The sequence below is a fragment of the Danio aesculapii genome, chromosome 8 (assembly GCF_903798145.1).
Source record: "Danio aesculapii chromosome 8, fDanAes4.1, whole genome shotgun sequence".
NCBI classification, from domain to species: domain Eukaryota; kingdom Metazoa; phylum Chordata; class Actinopteri; order Cypriniformes; family Danionidae; genus Danio; species Danio aesculapii.
In genome coordinates this window covers 50,606,756-50,622,235 of record NC_079442.1, presented here as the reverse complement: position 1 = coordinate 50,622,235, position 15,480 = coordinate 50,606,756, and the positions used below count along the sequence as shown (strand labels likewise).

Below are 15,480 nucleotides of genomic sequence, written 5' to 3'. Positions count from 1 at the left end.
AACCATTTACAGTATTTTAAAAAAGTTATTCTGAAGGGCACGTAATCAAAAAACAGGAAGAACTAAGCAGCTTGATCGGAGTAATAGAGGCATTATTTTAGAAGTGAAATTCTGATGCAGCAAGAGAGGAAATGTAATTTAGGAAGGTGTCACTTCTATGAACGTTTACTTTCACTTTAGAATAGCCAACTGTTTAACACTGAAAAGAGTTATTCAGTTTTGAACAAGTGAAGGGTGAGGAAATGAAACTTTTTAGGGTTTAGGGTGAACGAACCCTTAACTCCAATTATTTTTTACAGTGCTTTCTCTACACCTGTTTCTTAATAATAAACAGTAAAAATGGTCACACACATCTTTCAAATAAATTAGCAGATAAACTCAACTGAATTAAACAGTGACTCCAATTTAAAATCTGTAGGGAGTGTTCTCATGATGGAAAAGCCCATGACTGATCCCTTAATCTAAAGAGTCAGGTGATGTACTTAAAAACACATCCTTACTGACTGTGATTTAGAATTCTCATAATTATTGGTGACACCAGTTAGACACAGATATAGTGAGTACCTCACCTTAAGTGATGCATAAAAGAATATAAAATCAAAAGTATGCAAGTGTATTTGTATTTTACATATAAATTATTACCTTTCATGTGAAACAATGTTATATATTAATACTTAAAACTACAATTTAGTTATAATAATCTGACATCATTTGGCAATTCAAGAACAAAAAGCCCCAAAACTGACAATTAAAATTGTTTTTCAAAGCTTTGACAACCTGTTTATATCTAATACCTTACAGCAAGGTGTCCAAAACAAGTGCTCCAGGTGTAGCTCTAAAAATGCTTTTGTTCGATAAATATCTGTTATATGGTTACTGTAATTACACCAGTATGCATGTACGAGCCCTCTATGTGTGTTCTGCTGTGTTTGCTTTAGATGATTAACTGTCAAGAGGGATGGTGTCATAGTGATATTTGCATATTAAATTGTGATTGGTCAGTGCCATAAAGTCTCTTCTTAAGCATTGGTGCATCCTTCAGGTGTTTCCATGCTCAACAAGCCAGATTATTGCCCATTCTTTTCAGGAAAGTCAAGTTTTAAAGAAAGCCTCAAGTATTTCTGGCTAATCATTTAGTCCTCAGACACTGGCTTTGTGACACCAATTTTTGCGTAAAACAAATAGTTTAATAATGGTGTACATAATCCACAGGAGCGTATTTAAAAAAAGATTACAAAATAATGTTTGATTTACAAAACCACTAAGAAAAACAGATGTAAATGCAACCAGTGTTCAATAGTCTACACTAGCAGCGTTTCCACTATTGTACCTAAAGCGAGAGAGCCAGTGCGATCCAGGGCCAGTCACGTTTCCACTGTCACTTCCGGGGCCTGATTGGGCCAAAGCGGGGCTTCCTCGGGGGCCAGCAAAGAGGACCAGCTGGAGCTTCAGGGCAGAGTGAAAAAAAGAGGCGGAGTATGCCCGAATCTGCCATTACACTAGTTTTCAGATCGCACACGAGTATATGCGCCAAAAATAAATAGATAAATAAGGGAAAGAAAAAACATAGCTACTGGTCAGTTTAAAATAGCTCATTCCATAAAACACATTATAGACTAGGGGTCTTTTTGCTTATGATTGCGTTTATGTTTCCCTTAAAAAAAGTCTTTTCTTTTCTGCGTCCTCCTTGATGTTTCAATAAAGCATAATAATCTTTACACCATATTAAAGACACAGCAGCCAGTAACTTTCAGTTGTCGAGAGATTTTGTCAAGTTTAAAAGGTGTTAAACATGTTTAAAAGGTGCAATAAACATGCAAATTTAGACGCACGCGTGAGAAACTGGCCAAAAAAGAGCTCTCTTCCCAGCTCTGTTGATGCCGCGAGCGGCTGGGTATCTTTCTTTCTTTCTCTTTATTTTGGAGATGGCCTAATACAAAATATGGATACAACAGAAAACTTTACAAATCTGTGTCCACTTTTGTAGATAAAATAGCCTAATGCTATATTGAAATCATTTACAGAATTACAAATATCGGATATAACAAAAAACATTAAATAAATAAACCAATATAAAACAAACAAAAGCTAAAATAATTTAGGTATATACAATACATACAGTAAGTTAAACCATCTTAAGCCATTTTAAACTTTAATTTGACAAAGACCTATCTGAAAAAGAGATTTGAGATATTTTCTAAAAACAATGAACAACGGAGGAGTTTTGAAATATTATTTATAAAGTATTTGGATACGATGATATTAATCAAATCGTACAAACAGAGCATTTTTTGGGTGACTGAAACCATCAGAAACTACCTTCTTTTCTGTTTTCCAGTACTGCACAGCGCTGCTTTATAAACGGATTGGGAAAAACTGCACATAAAAATGTGTTCTATGTCCCCAAACAAATGTTTATGTTTTATATGACGTGGTAAAATAAAAAATAATCATTTTAAATGTAGAACTTTATTATTAACTATTTATTAGTGGATAGCTGTTGAGCGCAACGAAATATAGGCTATATTTTATTACTTATGTCCTGAAACACTTAACGGTTCCCTTACTTAAGATAACCAAATAATATGCAACATCCTTAAATTATTCTTTTAAATAAAGGGGAATTACCTATTAAGTGTCATATAGCCCATGAAAAAATGCATGTTTTAGGTCTCTCCGGAGGATTTGGGCTGAATGTTTGACGGCGTCTACCGAAACGATGATGTTATGAGATACATTTTATACCGAGTTATTACTGCAAAATTTCTGTGGTCTTATATTATGGAGGGTGCGCTGGGTCATGCCTCCGTTAGTGGCGTGACCACTCGATGCCGACAGTCGGTCGGCGAGTAATCAAATATAATGAATGATAACACACAGGCCTGTGCGCATAGACATATAATGTAATGCTGTACAGTAATGTGTCATTTGTTCGTTTCGGTTGTCTTCATTTTAATCGTATCGTGATGATGCGATGTAGGGGTGGGCGATATGTAAAAAATATCATATCCCGATTTTTTCTGGGGAAATCACGATTCACGATTTTTATCCCGATTTTTTTTTTTTTAAGTTGGTTTTTTAAGAATTTTTTTGCAAATTACAAAGGTACAATACAACCAAACTAATGCCTTCATATAAAAATATACTCTTAGCATGTATGTATAAGAATATTTTAATCAAGTGAAGATTTAATGCAAGTGCTATTCTGCAAAGAAAGAACATTCAACAAGACTTGCATTACAATTACTGTACCATCAAAATGAACATTTGTTTAACAAATCTAACAAATCTTAGTTTAACAAGTCTAACAAATCAGCTTATTAGACATAGATCCTCAGCAACACCTTCAAAAATGTAAATGGCTTATTTTTTTACAAAGTTAAATAAAGTTTAAATAAAAATATAACTGTCAATGCAAGTGCACAGACTTTAGCATAACTCCCAAAATAAACATTGGCTTAGAAAAGAAAAATAAACATACAAACAGTAAACTACCTTTTGTACTCTGTTAAGTACCATAGATTTTTGTTAAATCAGCCGTTGTAGCGAAAAACTTTACGTTTTGAATTTTATTTTGAATCTTGCTGCGGCACTCTGAATAAAGCTGTGGAATGGCAGTGGAGGAAAAATATTTGCGGCTGGGTATTTCGTAACGTGGATCTACGACTTTGAACAATCTTTTAAAGCCCTCATTTTCCATCATGAAATCATGGAATCATGTCTTTGGTCAGGTAAAATGTCACGGCATCAGTTACGTCTTTCCAGCGCTTGCTCGTTCTCTCATACGGAGTTCCTTTGTGATATGTTTCTTTCGTTAGAGTCGTTTGTTTAAGCCTTGTCGTTTCTGGCTGCTTGGTTGTACCTGGTGATGTACTCGCGTGGGGTCCTTTTAAAATTTGACTCTCCGCATATTCTTTCGGGTGCTTTCTCTTGAGGTGGTTAAAAAGGTTTGTTGTGTTGCTATCCGTCGTGCGAATCTTATCATTACAACATTTGCAAATAACTGTTGTTTGCGCTGTGTCTGTTAGCAAAAATCCGAACCATTTCCATATTACAGAAGTTGAATTTTTTTTAGGAACCAACTCTGTGTTTCCCTTCTTTGTCACCGACTCTGTCTATCGAACTGCAAAGGATATGAAGTGTTGTGCACTTTATATGGCGATACAACGATTCTTCCGAAAAAGTGGATCGTGCAGTAATTTTGATCGTCCACGATCAAATATCGTGTTATCGCACAGCCCTAATGCGATGGTGTGTTTTATCTGCCGGATTTCCGCTGAAGTGGGTTGTGTGATGTTTGATTCGGGGGACGTTCTGGGGTGGGGTTTGCATGACGCGCTGCAAGCTACTAGCCTGACAGTGAAACGCGACATGATTTCAGCCTCACTGCTCATGCTCCTGAGTATTGGCATGACCCGGTCTGATAAAAGCCCTTGTTTGCACTAGCCCGACAGTGAAAATGCAGCTATTGTGTGATCTAGGCTTAAAGAAACATGTGTTATGAAAGAATCATACACACACACTGTATATATGCGTGAGGTGTGTGTATTTTTATGTGTGTAATTTTGTATGATCTTTGTATGATCAAGATACCGGATTGGACTATTAGCTTCTCTGTCAGCTGATTGCTTATATGTCTGCTCATAGATGGATATATAGAGCTTTCAATTATCCGTTTATCTAAGCACTTGAAGCGATGATCACTGGAGCTAATCACAGTCATATCTGTTGAGCATGTGAACATGATGGCCAATCAGATGTGTTTAAAAATCAAATGTAAATGAGAAATGAACATTTTTTAAATGTCAGTGCTCATAGATAACGAACTAATCTCCACCATTTCCCACAATCCTCTTAAACATGATTATCCAACACCTCAATCAAAATCCTCATCAAACTCCACAATCAGAGGTGATCAAACATTAATTAAAATACCATTCGTAAAGGTCATGGATCTCTTTATATTCCTTGTGTGTGGCAATATAGTCACAAGCAGTGCAGATGGGCAGATCAAACTCCTGCTGCTGCAGTAAATGAGGAGTTGCAGAGAAATATTTCCTCCAGTCAAAGTACCTGCGATAGGCATCTTCATCTTTATCCAGCTGAAGCAGATATTCTGCCACTGACTTTGGATCTGGGAAGTCCTGCACATGAATAAAGGCGTCTCTGGGATAAAAGTTTTCATAGTTCTTTCTTGGAGGACCCAAAACCACAGGAACAGTTCCTACTGAAAGAGGACCATTGATCTTCTCAGTGATGTAGTCCTTGTGGATGGAGTTCTCAAAGGAGAGGTAAAATTTGCAGCTGGCGAGGGTAGGATAGTAGTCCTTATGATCCAAGTGTGATGCGTAAGCCCTCCCAAACATAGTGACGTTTATATGTTTGCTGAACTCTTGATAAAACGTGTTCCTTGTGCCGACACCAGTTCCAAGAGCGTTATTACTCACAATCCAACAAACCAGTTTGTCTTTTTTGGGAATGACGAAGTCATCGGCTGGTTTCTTCCTCACTGTCAAATGCAACCTGGTGAAAATATCAGCGTCCTGCCTGTAGCTGAGAGTGTGGTTGAACAGGTTTTCCAGACCAGGCTTCTTCTGAGTGTTGGTCGGTGATTCCAAGTAAAACCAAATCCACTTCTGGAACCGAGGACGAGGAGACGGAGGAAGGTTGGACAGATCCCAACTAATGGACTTGTGATAAATGAGGACAGCGTCTGCGTCGCTGTAGAGAGATCGATTATCCGTCAACAGACAACTATCGATATTGAAGATATTTTTACAGTCATTCAGGTCAAATCTGAAATCTTCAGGCCAGAACCACATCAGAAGAATAGGTTTGTGTTCTGCTGTGTCAGTAAGAGACTTGCTGCTTTTGGCAGAGCTCCTTTCATAGTGTTGAACAAATTGAGGAGGACACATCGGTGAAGGAGAAAACCAGAAAAACATAATGCTCAAACAGACGATGCCTGCTAATGCCACTACTATACCCAGACGACACAGTGATAAGCCATTTGTTCTTGACATTTTCAGATCTGAAGAGAAAACGTAATGATGCATTTTCACAGACTAATCTAAAATAATTCAATATAATATGACAAACAGAAGCTATAGTAGTGCAAGTTAATCATGAAACAGTAGTATTATTATCCTTAACAAAACTACTCAACTTTATTGCTAATTACATTATTGGTATAAATGTTTTTGTTCAGTTCCTCACCTGGATAAAGAAGAAAGCGAACGCGGTGTGGTGTCACATAAAGCCCGTGTCTGAGGACTAAATGAATAGGCAGAAATACGGAAGGGTTCCTTTAAAACTTGACTTTCCTGAAAAGAATGGCCAATAATCTGGCTTGTTGAGCATGGAAACACCTGAAGGATGCACCAATGCTTAAGAAGAGACGTTATGACACTGACCAATCACAATTTAGTATGAAAATATCACTATGGCAGCGTCCCTTTTGACAGTTAATCATCTAAAACAAACACAACAGAGAGTTATACATGCTGGCATACATAGCATTTTTAGAGCTACAACTGGAGTGCTTGTTTTGGACACAATCTCTATATTGCTGTGAGTAAGGTATTAGATATAAACAGGTTGTCGAAGTTTTAAAAAACAAATTATTTACTGTGCTGGCTGATGTTATCTGAAACCAAAGCACTCAGACTTTAGTTTTAGTAACTCTAGAAGAGCAATTCCATGGACGTCAATCTTGCTATGAAAGAAAATAATAGGTTCACACCGAACAGTGAAACCGTTTTAAGTTGTGTAGGCCTGCATTTTACAGTACTGTAAAAATGCCCAAAAATGTCAATGTTTTCAAACGATTTACCAAAGTAACACAAGTGCCAGTTTCATATCAGTCATATCCATAATGGAGAAATGAAGGGCTGGGCGATTTAGCCTAAAATCAAGATCTCGATTAATTGAACATTTTAACTCAATTACGATTAATGAATGTTTTAGTAAATTTTTTTGACTTCGTAGTTCACTGACAGGTTTTGTACAGTAAACATGCTCACACATTACATATCTGAGATGTTTGAATGAAGGGTGCATTACTTGATTTTAAAATAATTGAAGGAAACAAACTTATCTATCTATTATTTAATCATATCTATGATTGTCACTTTTTCCTTATAAATTAGTGAAAATAATAGTTTTTCATATTAAAAGTAGAAAACAAACAGTATCTCTTCTAAATCAAATATCCTCTAAATAATATTAAAAAAATGTGTTTAAAATATGCACCGTTTTAATGTAATGGTAAATATGCCATCTCTAGGCATCTCTGGTGCAGCTGTAGTGCAAAGTAAGACTCAAGACTTGGCATGGATCGGTGTAAGATTCTGACGGTATGATAACCTTAATACAAATAAATCACGGTATTGTGATTACTGCTCTAAAATAAATTCTTTTTAAATGTCTGGATAAAAAACTACAACTTTTTTCCCCTTTGAAAACAATATATTTTACTTTTTGAAAGATTTATGATATTTTTGAGCGATAAACATGTCAGGCCATATAATTTAGATGAATCATTGACTTCTGTCTTCATTAGTTTCAGATTTCTTTACAATTCAAAACAGCATCTTTGGATATTTTTTCTGCTGGATATACCGTTTTAAAAAAAACTTAAAAAAATGTACATAAAAAATCTTACCTACATACCTTAGGGACGGTATTACAGACAATTTTGGCAGTATTAAAACTTTGACTTTTCCAAACCGCGGTATACCTTGGAAACGGTTATCGTCCCATGCCTACTCAAGAATTAGTCTATCGTCCAATTTGACCAGAGATCAGATGTGGCTGCAAAGTGGGCGCAGAAAAATAAATTATGCTTAAGGGGGGGAGGGGGTGCACACCGCATCGCCATGTCGTGCCACACAGCACCATGCATTTTAGAATTAAACTAAGCACAGATTTCTATCAGGGTACGCACACCGGCGCCACAGGTCAGCGGCTGTCCAAGGAGCCCAGCGATGACTCAAGACATTGTTCATATTTCTGCCACACCACAGATCGCCATCTCAATAGTTTCATATTCAATAACATGCGAATCTGTGCGTCTGGTGCGCTATACTTCCAACCAGGGCTTGACGTTTTGATCACCAGACACTGTGGCTAGTAGTTTTCCAATATTACTAGCCACTCGCCATGTTCACTAGCCACAATTTTATTGTTGGGAAAATATATTTTATACACATATATACGAGTTTGACATGCTAAAATGACTTGATTTAGATTTTGCGTAATCTCCACATGCCTCCTCATTCATTTCACTTTGTGTGTGTCGTGTATGAGCTTGCTCAATGATCATGAGCAAATGGGTCATGGTTTCATAGTTTTACAATTAGTTTTTATTTCACATCATTTTCAGAGCTCAAAATTAAAGATTTTCCAAATTTATCTCTGACCACACCAAACATAAACAATTAATTATTTAAGCCACAAATTTTAAATGTGTCAAAACAAGCACAATATAGCTGTTTACATGTACTTTTTATTTAACAAAACATATGCAGAGTAATATGTCCTGGTTAAAGCTCCCAGATCACCAGTTAATCACACATAAATGGGGAGTTAATCTCCTATTAAAGCAATGTATTGTAAAAAATAATAATTAAACCATATGAACACAAAAGAAAGCATGTAAAAAACATACCGTGTTCTAATGAAAGGATGATAACACACACATGGTTAACGTTAGACCCATAAATAATCTGTTTAAAGAATAGTTCAAACGAAAGCAACCGGTGCTGCTTACAATAAGTCAACTCTGGATATCTTGAAAGCAGCAAGACTGTGGGTGCATGTTCATCACTTTTTGTCTAGTCTATTTGAAAGAGAACCGATCACATCAGTTGTGTTTCTAGACAGTTGCTTCACGAAAGGTAACAGGAGAGAGCATGCGTTATAAACAGTCGTGCGCATCACCTCAGCTGTTAGGGCGAGTGATTCTCCTCTCATTCGGTATTTGCTTGCTTCGGTATTAGCTGCGAAAGCAATTATTTTTGTCAGTCGTGTTGCTTCTCAATTCTAAGATCGCCTTTGCATGCATATTGGACCATCCTTATTGTCGAACCCTGCTTTTAAGAATTATTATCCAGGAAAATTATTTTCAACCAGCCAAAGTGGCTAGTGGGAGTGTCTGTCTTACCCTCCACCGCTGAAATCTACCCGCAGTTGGCAGGTGGGTGGTTTGTGTTAATATAAAGCCCTGCTTCCAACTGTCATGTGCGCGCCTTGTCACGGCGCATCTGGTGAGAAACCCTCTTCAGCCTTTAACAGAGTGGTGTCACATGACTCTACATGCAGTAGCAAAAGTAGTTTAAAAAATCGTCCTGGAAAAATTCAATCGATTAAAGCAGGGGTCACCAAGCTTGTTCCTGGAGGGCCGGTGTCCTGCAGATTTAAGCTCCAACCCTAATCAAACACACCTGAACAAGCTAATCAAGGTCTTCCTAGGTATTCTCGAAACAATTAAGCAGGTGTGTTGAGGCAAGTTGGAGCTAAACCCTGCAGGGACACCGGCCCTCCAGGACCGTGATTGGTGACCCCTGGATTAAAGATTCTAAATGTTGATTTCGATTACATTTCGATTAATCACCCAGCCCTAGAGAGATGTCAAATCCACAACAAAGTTTTTTCCTCATAAATGCAAGAAATGTCAAATAAAATAAACATGTTTTGTTCTACATTTGCGGCATTCCACGTCATTCACAACACGCAGCAATAATTTGCCTCTATTCGCACGTATTCACCCCTATCCCGAATATAATGTTAGGGGAAACACATTATTAAATGACCTAAACCATCTTTTGGAAGAATTTATTGGAAATTTAAAAGGTTCAAGAAACCCTGGAGTACTTTAAGATGTTAACAGATTTGTGTGTTGAGCATCAGTTAAGACAATGTTAGCACCTGTCAGCTTTTATTGTTGGGAAAACTGGATAATTTTGAGCTTTTGTCAGCTAAATTCTTCTTCTGGGTTTAAAATAAATTTTGGGGCAGGATCATTTATCGATGACGTAGCGCAAAACTGCGAGTGGAGTGATGAGGCGTCGGTTTCTCATTATTATTCATAGCGTAATTTTCTTATCCTATGAAGAGCCTGCTTCTTAATTATTCATGAGATAAGGCGCTTTCCGAAGGCAAAGCAGACCTGCCAAGCTGGGAGACCCAATGACTGGGTGAGACCGCAGTCGTATGTGTTTGTTTCCATGATCCACAGGGTTTGTTGCATGTTTTCCCCCGCAATGCTGTCCGGGTCGATACAGAAAAGCTGTTGGTTTGCAGCAAGCATGTTTGTCGGGAGAGCTGTATGAGAATTGAAGAGTGGCAGACTTTGTCTTTTATAAGTGGAGTTCGTTACCATCTGGTTACCATTAAAACACATCGCCTTCATCCGTGCTGCTGTGTTCGCACATGTTTAAAATCCTCCAGATTACCAGCATAGGTTGAAATAGATAGGCCAAGAGGCTGCATTGCTTTCCAGTGTGTCAGCATTCAGACCCAGGGATTGAGGAGGAGAGAAGTCCTCCTCATTTATAGTGCTTATATAAACACAAATATCTTTATAATGATAGAACTAATTGTGGTTATGTGTAAATAAAATGATGAATGACAAATGTAGCAGGGCGTTACATCACTTACTGTTTATTTATTAGAATTTTAACTTTGTAAACTATAAAATCATGGGTCTCCTCACCATTTGCGTCTCATTTTGTGAGCCAACTGACAGTTCGCTCCGCTCTTTTTCCCTTGTGCATGGCCACACCCACTCCTCACAGCGCTGCTCCACACCCATCTCGGAGCATTTTTTGAAAATGTTCTAAGGTAGACTTGAACTGAAAAAGGGGGTTTCATGGCCCTTTAAAAGATCCTATAATTAGTGTCCATCACAATGGTGGTCTAGCTGGGGAATGAAAGGCTGAATGGTCGCTCTAAATCTAAACAACTACATTCTCACCTAAAGAGTCTCACGTGGTCCAACAGTCGCAGTTTGTCAAACTATATGAAGTTTCATAAATTTTGAGAGGATCATGTGCTATGATTAATCGTAGGGCTGGGTGATAATTCGATCACGATAATTATCACAATATATTTTTTTTGTTCTCGATAAAACGACAATGACAGTTTGATCGATAATATTTACACACTATGCGTAACGCTGCACAGGCGTTTTGCAGCCTGCCCTTCCGGGTGCCACATGCAGTACAAGTTTATAGCCATACAGTGTTAGTTGCACTTGGAGTAAGAAAAATAAGGTTAAAAAAGTCAGTCACAGACATTGTGGACAAGAAACATCCCTAAACATCAGTAGTCTGGAGCTACTTAGTTTTTAGCGTTCCGACACAAAACAGAGCAAGGTGACAGAGCAAACTGCAGACGACTCATGTCATCAAAACTGTCATTTTAAAACTGCAACTAGTTTTATTTTTTCTGATGTTGAACAATAACATCCAATAACTTGTAGGTAATGTCTTTGGTTGTTGAAAACTTGAACAGTAAATGCTGAATTAAGATTGTTCTTTTGTTTATTATTTTATTATTTATGTTGTCAGACAGCTGAAACATTTCACAAAACGTGTTAAATCAGCTGCACAAAGTGATTGGCACGCTGGAAATTTATAGATATCAAGATTTGACATTTATCATGATAATTATCGATTGATATAAAAAAAAAATTGCGTCAATTTTTTTGCCATATCGTCCAGCCCTAATTGATTGTGGCTGGTCCCGCATAAACAATCATCTATAAACCTATCAGATAAATCCAAGCCTCCAATGAATTTCCCAGTTTGTCATACATTCCCCTAATCTTCATTTAAGAAGAACGCCAATAGCCTAGTGGTTAAATGGGCCAACACATAGCACCAAAGTCACATGGCGACCCGAGTACGATTCCCGGCTTGAGGTCCTTTGCCGACTCTTTCCCTTTCTCTGCTCCTAATAATTTCCTGTCCGTAATCTCCACTTTCCTATCCAAATTAAAGGTGAAAACCCCCTAAAAATACATATATATAAAAGAAGAATCCCACCATCCACCCCATCTCCCCCTTTCCTCCTATACCAGGGGAGGTTCTCGAGATCTACCTGACCCCTGACACCCTTCTATGCTTTACGACCAGGCGGGAGTCCTGGGCTCAAGTGTCTCCGAGTTCAGGATTCTCTGCAGGGACAGCATGCCAAACCTGTAACTAGTATCAAGCAAAATCTAGGCGTGAACTCTTGAAAGTGAGTTTAGTCCTCTGCTTTTGCATTTGGCTAAGACATATGCATATTACTAAAGCAGTTTGAGTTTGTACAACAGACGCTACAAAATAAAGCATAAGATCTGTTTGTGTTGAAATGCAGTCAGTGCATAGGTAAAATGAGCTTTTATGTTTAAACCCTGTTCTGGGCGCTACAAGTACTTTTACATGAGACAGAACAGTATTGTGCAAGGTACTGTGCAAAAGAGGTATTTAAAGTTGAAGAAAACAGGATTTTGGTAAACACAGTTTTCCTTATTGAGCCCTTGTAAGATGGAGTTTAAGTAAAGTGTCCAGTGCACAAAGAGAGAAAAGTGTTTCTACAGGTGGTTTGTCAAGCCCACTCACCTGTGTAACAAGTATTTTTTTCTAGAGATATGCAGTGATTGTGAGAAAGTTTCTAGTGCAAATGTGCAAAACTGGTGCAAGAGCTGCTTACAGTGTCAAGGAGATGAAAGATGGTTTGTCAACTTCACTCACCTGTGTCACTCACTTATTGTATGAGGTTTCCGTGTAGTGTGGTGGGGTGAAGAGGAGAGGGGGTCCTGAGTTGAGGGCTCTAACAGCTTGTGGGAAGAAGCTGTTGAGTAGTCTAGCCCAGCCGGCTTTAATACTCCAGAACAAGAGCTGGAATAGAAATACTCCTGATGGAAAGAAATACTGGATGCAAGAGTTGAAAGAGACTGTAGAAGGTACGGGTGGAGTCTTTAACAACACAGGCAGCTTTACTGGAGCACTGTAAAAGGAAAATGTCCCGAATGGAAGGGAGAGGGGCACTCACGATCTTTTCAGCTATGTTCATTGTCCGCTGGAGAATCCTGTACCAGACAGTGATGTAGCTAGTCAGCAAACTCTCAATGGTTTCGCTGTAGAAGGTAGTGAGGATGGGTGGAAGGAGACTTGCCCTTTTCGGCGGGCATAGAAAGTGTAGGTGTCGTTTTGCCTTTTTAGAGATAGACATGGTGTTTGTGGTCCAGGTGAGATCGTCTGTGATGTGCACCCCAGGAATTTAGCGGTGGTGGCTGTCTACACCATTAGTGGGGGGTGGTCAACAGAGTTCCTTCTTAAGTCAATCACAACCTCCTTTGTCTTTTCCACATTGAGGGACAGGTTGTTAGAGGGAAGAGAAGTGGGCTGAGCATACAGCCTTGTGGGGCACCTGTGTTCAGTGTGATAGTGCTCAAGGTGTTGTGGCTGACATGGACTGAAGTCTTCCAGTTAGAAAGACCAGGATCCAATTACAGAGGGAGATTTTAAGGCCCAGCAGGTTGAGCTTATTAATGAGCTGTTGTTGGATTGTGTTGAAAGCTGAGCTGAAGTTAATGTACAGCATTTAAGCACAGAAGATCTTATTTTCTACATAGGTAACAGCCAGATAGAGGGTGGAGAAAATTGCATCGTCTTTAGTGTGGTTTGGATGGTATGAAAACTGGAATGGATCATATCTGTTGGGGAGGCTGGTAGAAGAGTAAAAACAGAGGTCGGAGCCAGCTCCAAATGGGCAGGTCAGCTCGAAGTGGGTGCTACTTGAGCTTCAAATTGGCCGTCGAAACTTCCTGGAGTTTTCATTGATCTATTTAATGTCTCCTACATGACATTAACTATCCAAACTATTGTGTTGCACTAACATCTACACCTACCACAACCCTAAACCCAACCTACTATGAATAGGTTGATTTATTTTAAAAAAAAAAGCCAATCAAAACAGATTTCTCTAGGGAAATGTTGCAAGAAATATCATTGTTGTAATAATCAACAACATTGCAGATCCCAATTTTTGCCAATATTGTGTTGCCCTAGTCTCGTCTTAAAGGCAGAGGATGAATTGTTACAGGTTACAGTAACATTTGCCATCAGAAAAATTTCATAATCATGACAGCCCTGATCTACGAACATACACCTTCACAATGCATTGGTTGTTGGCTGCTGATGTGCCGCCTTCATGTGCAAATATTACCTAAACTCCAGATCAAAGCCTGAGTTAACAGGTTAATGCTGACAATCAGTCATAGTACCAACAAAGCCTAATTTTGTCAACTCAAAACTAATCAAGTAAACTTGTTTGTTCAGCTATGACCATAATACATGCCGCAAGCCTACTTGTATCAACAAATGGTGTAATAACAGAAAGGTTTGCAGTAATATAAGCTGCTGTGTGAGCAGTGCATCCTCTTTGTAGGCTTCCCGTTCAATAAGCTATTAAAGACCCAAAACTTTTGAACCGTAGTGCACATAATCAACAGAAACAACCACTAGTGAAAAAACATACACACATTTATTGATTCAACAGATTACCTTGGCATTTTGTCCATGCCAAGGACCAAAGGAGGATACTGTAAAGGCATCCAATATTCTGTAGTGTACATCGTGTAATCTGCATAAATTCCATTGTGTGGCAAAATTCTTTAGGTCAATTTAATTAAAATACCATTCGTAAAGGTCATGAATCTCTTTATATTCCTTGTGTGTGGCTATATAGTCACAGGCAGTGCAGATGGGCAGATCAAACTCCTGCTGCTGCAGTAAATGAGGAGTTGCAGAGAAATATTTCCTCCAGTCAAAGTACCTGCGATAGGCATCTTCATCTTTATCCAGCTGAAGCAGATATTCTGCCACTGACTTTGGATCTGGAAAGTCCTGCACATGAATAAAGGCATCTCTGGGATAAAAGTTTTCATAGTTCTTTCTTGGAGGACCCAAAACCACAGGAACAGTTCCTACTGAAAGAGGACCATTGATCTTCTCAGTGATGTAGTCCTTGTGGATGGAGTTCTCAAAGGAAAGGTAAAATTTGCAGCTGGCGAGGGTAGGATAGTAGTCCTTATGATCCAAGTGCGATGCGTAAGCCCTCCCAAACATAGTGACGTTTATATGTTTGCTGAACTCTTGATAAAACGTGTTCCTTGCACCAACACCTGTTACAGGAGCGTTATTACTCACAATCCAACAAACCAGTTTGTCTTTTTTGGGAATGACGAAGTCATCGGCTGGTTTCTTCCTCACTGTCAAATGCAACCTGGTGAAAATATCAGCGTCCTGCCTGTAGCTGAGAGTGTGGTTGAACAGGTTTTCCAGACCAGGCTTCTTCTGAGTGTTGGTCGGTGATTCCAAATGAAACCAAATCCACTTCTGGAACGGAGGACGAGGAGACGGAGGAAGGTTGGACAGATCCCAACTAATGGACTTGTGATAAATGAGGACAGCGTCTGCATCGCTGTAG

General features: G+C 38.7%; 3 protein-coding genes across 3 annotated transcripts in view; all 3 read right to left on the bottom strand.

Annotated features, from left to right (window-relative positions):
* Nucleotides 1–15,480, bottom strand: part of fut9b.1 (fucosyltransferase 9b, tandem duplicate 1) — a 56,201-nt gene that overhangs the window by 24,340 nt on the left and 16,381 nt on the right. The window lies entirely within an intron of this gene.
* On the bottom strand, nt 4,861–6,029 carry LOC130233896 (4-galactosyl-N-acetylglucosaminide 3-alpha-L-fucosyltransferase 9-like). The gene has a single exon (XM_056464151.1). The coding sequence runs from the start codon at nt 6,021–6,023 to the stop codon at nt 4,923–4,925; it is 1,101 nt and encodes a 366-aa protein (XP_056320126.1). The 5' UTR covers nt 6,024–6,029; the 3' UTR covers nt 4,861–4,922.
* LOC130233895 (4-galactosyl-N-acetylglucosaminide 3-alpha-L-fucosyltransferase 9-like) overlaps nt 14,588–15,480 on the bottom strand; it is a 1,497-nt gene continuing 604 nt past the window's right edge. The window contains exon 2 of the mRNA XM_056464150.1: nt 14,588–15,480. This exon is cut by the window's right edge and continues 304 nt beyond it. Coding sequence (XP_056320125.1) covers nt 14,676–15,480 — 805 coding nt within the window. The 3' untranslated portion in view covers nt 14,588–14,675.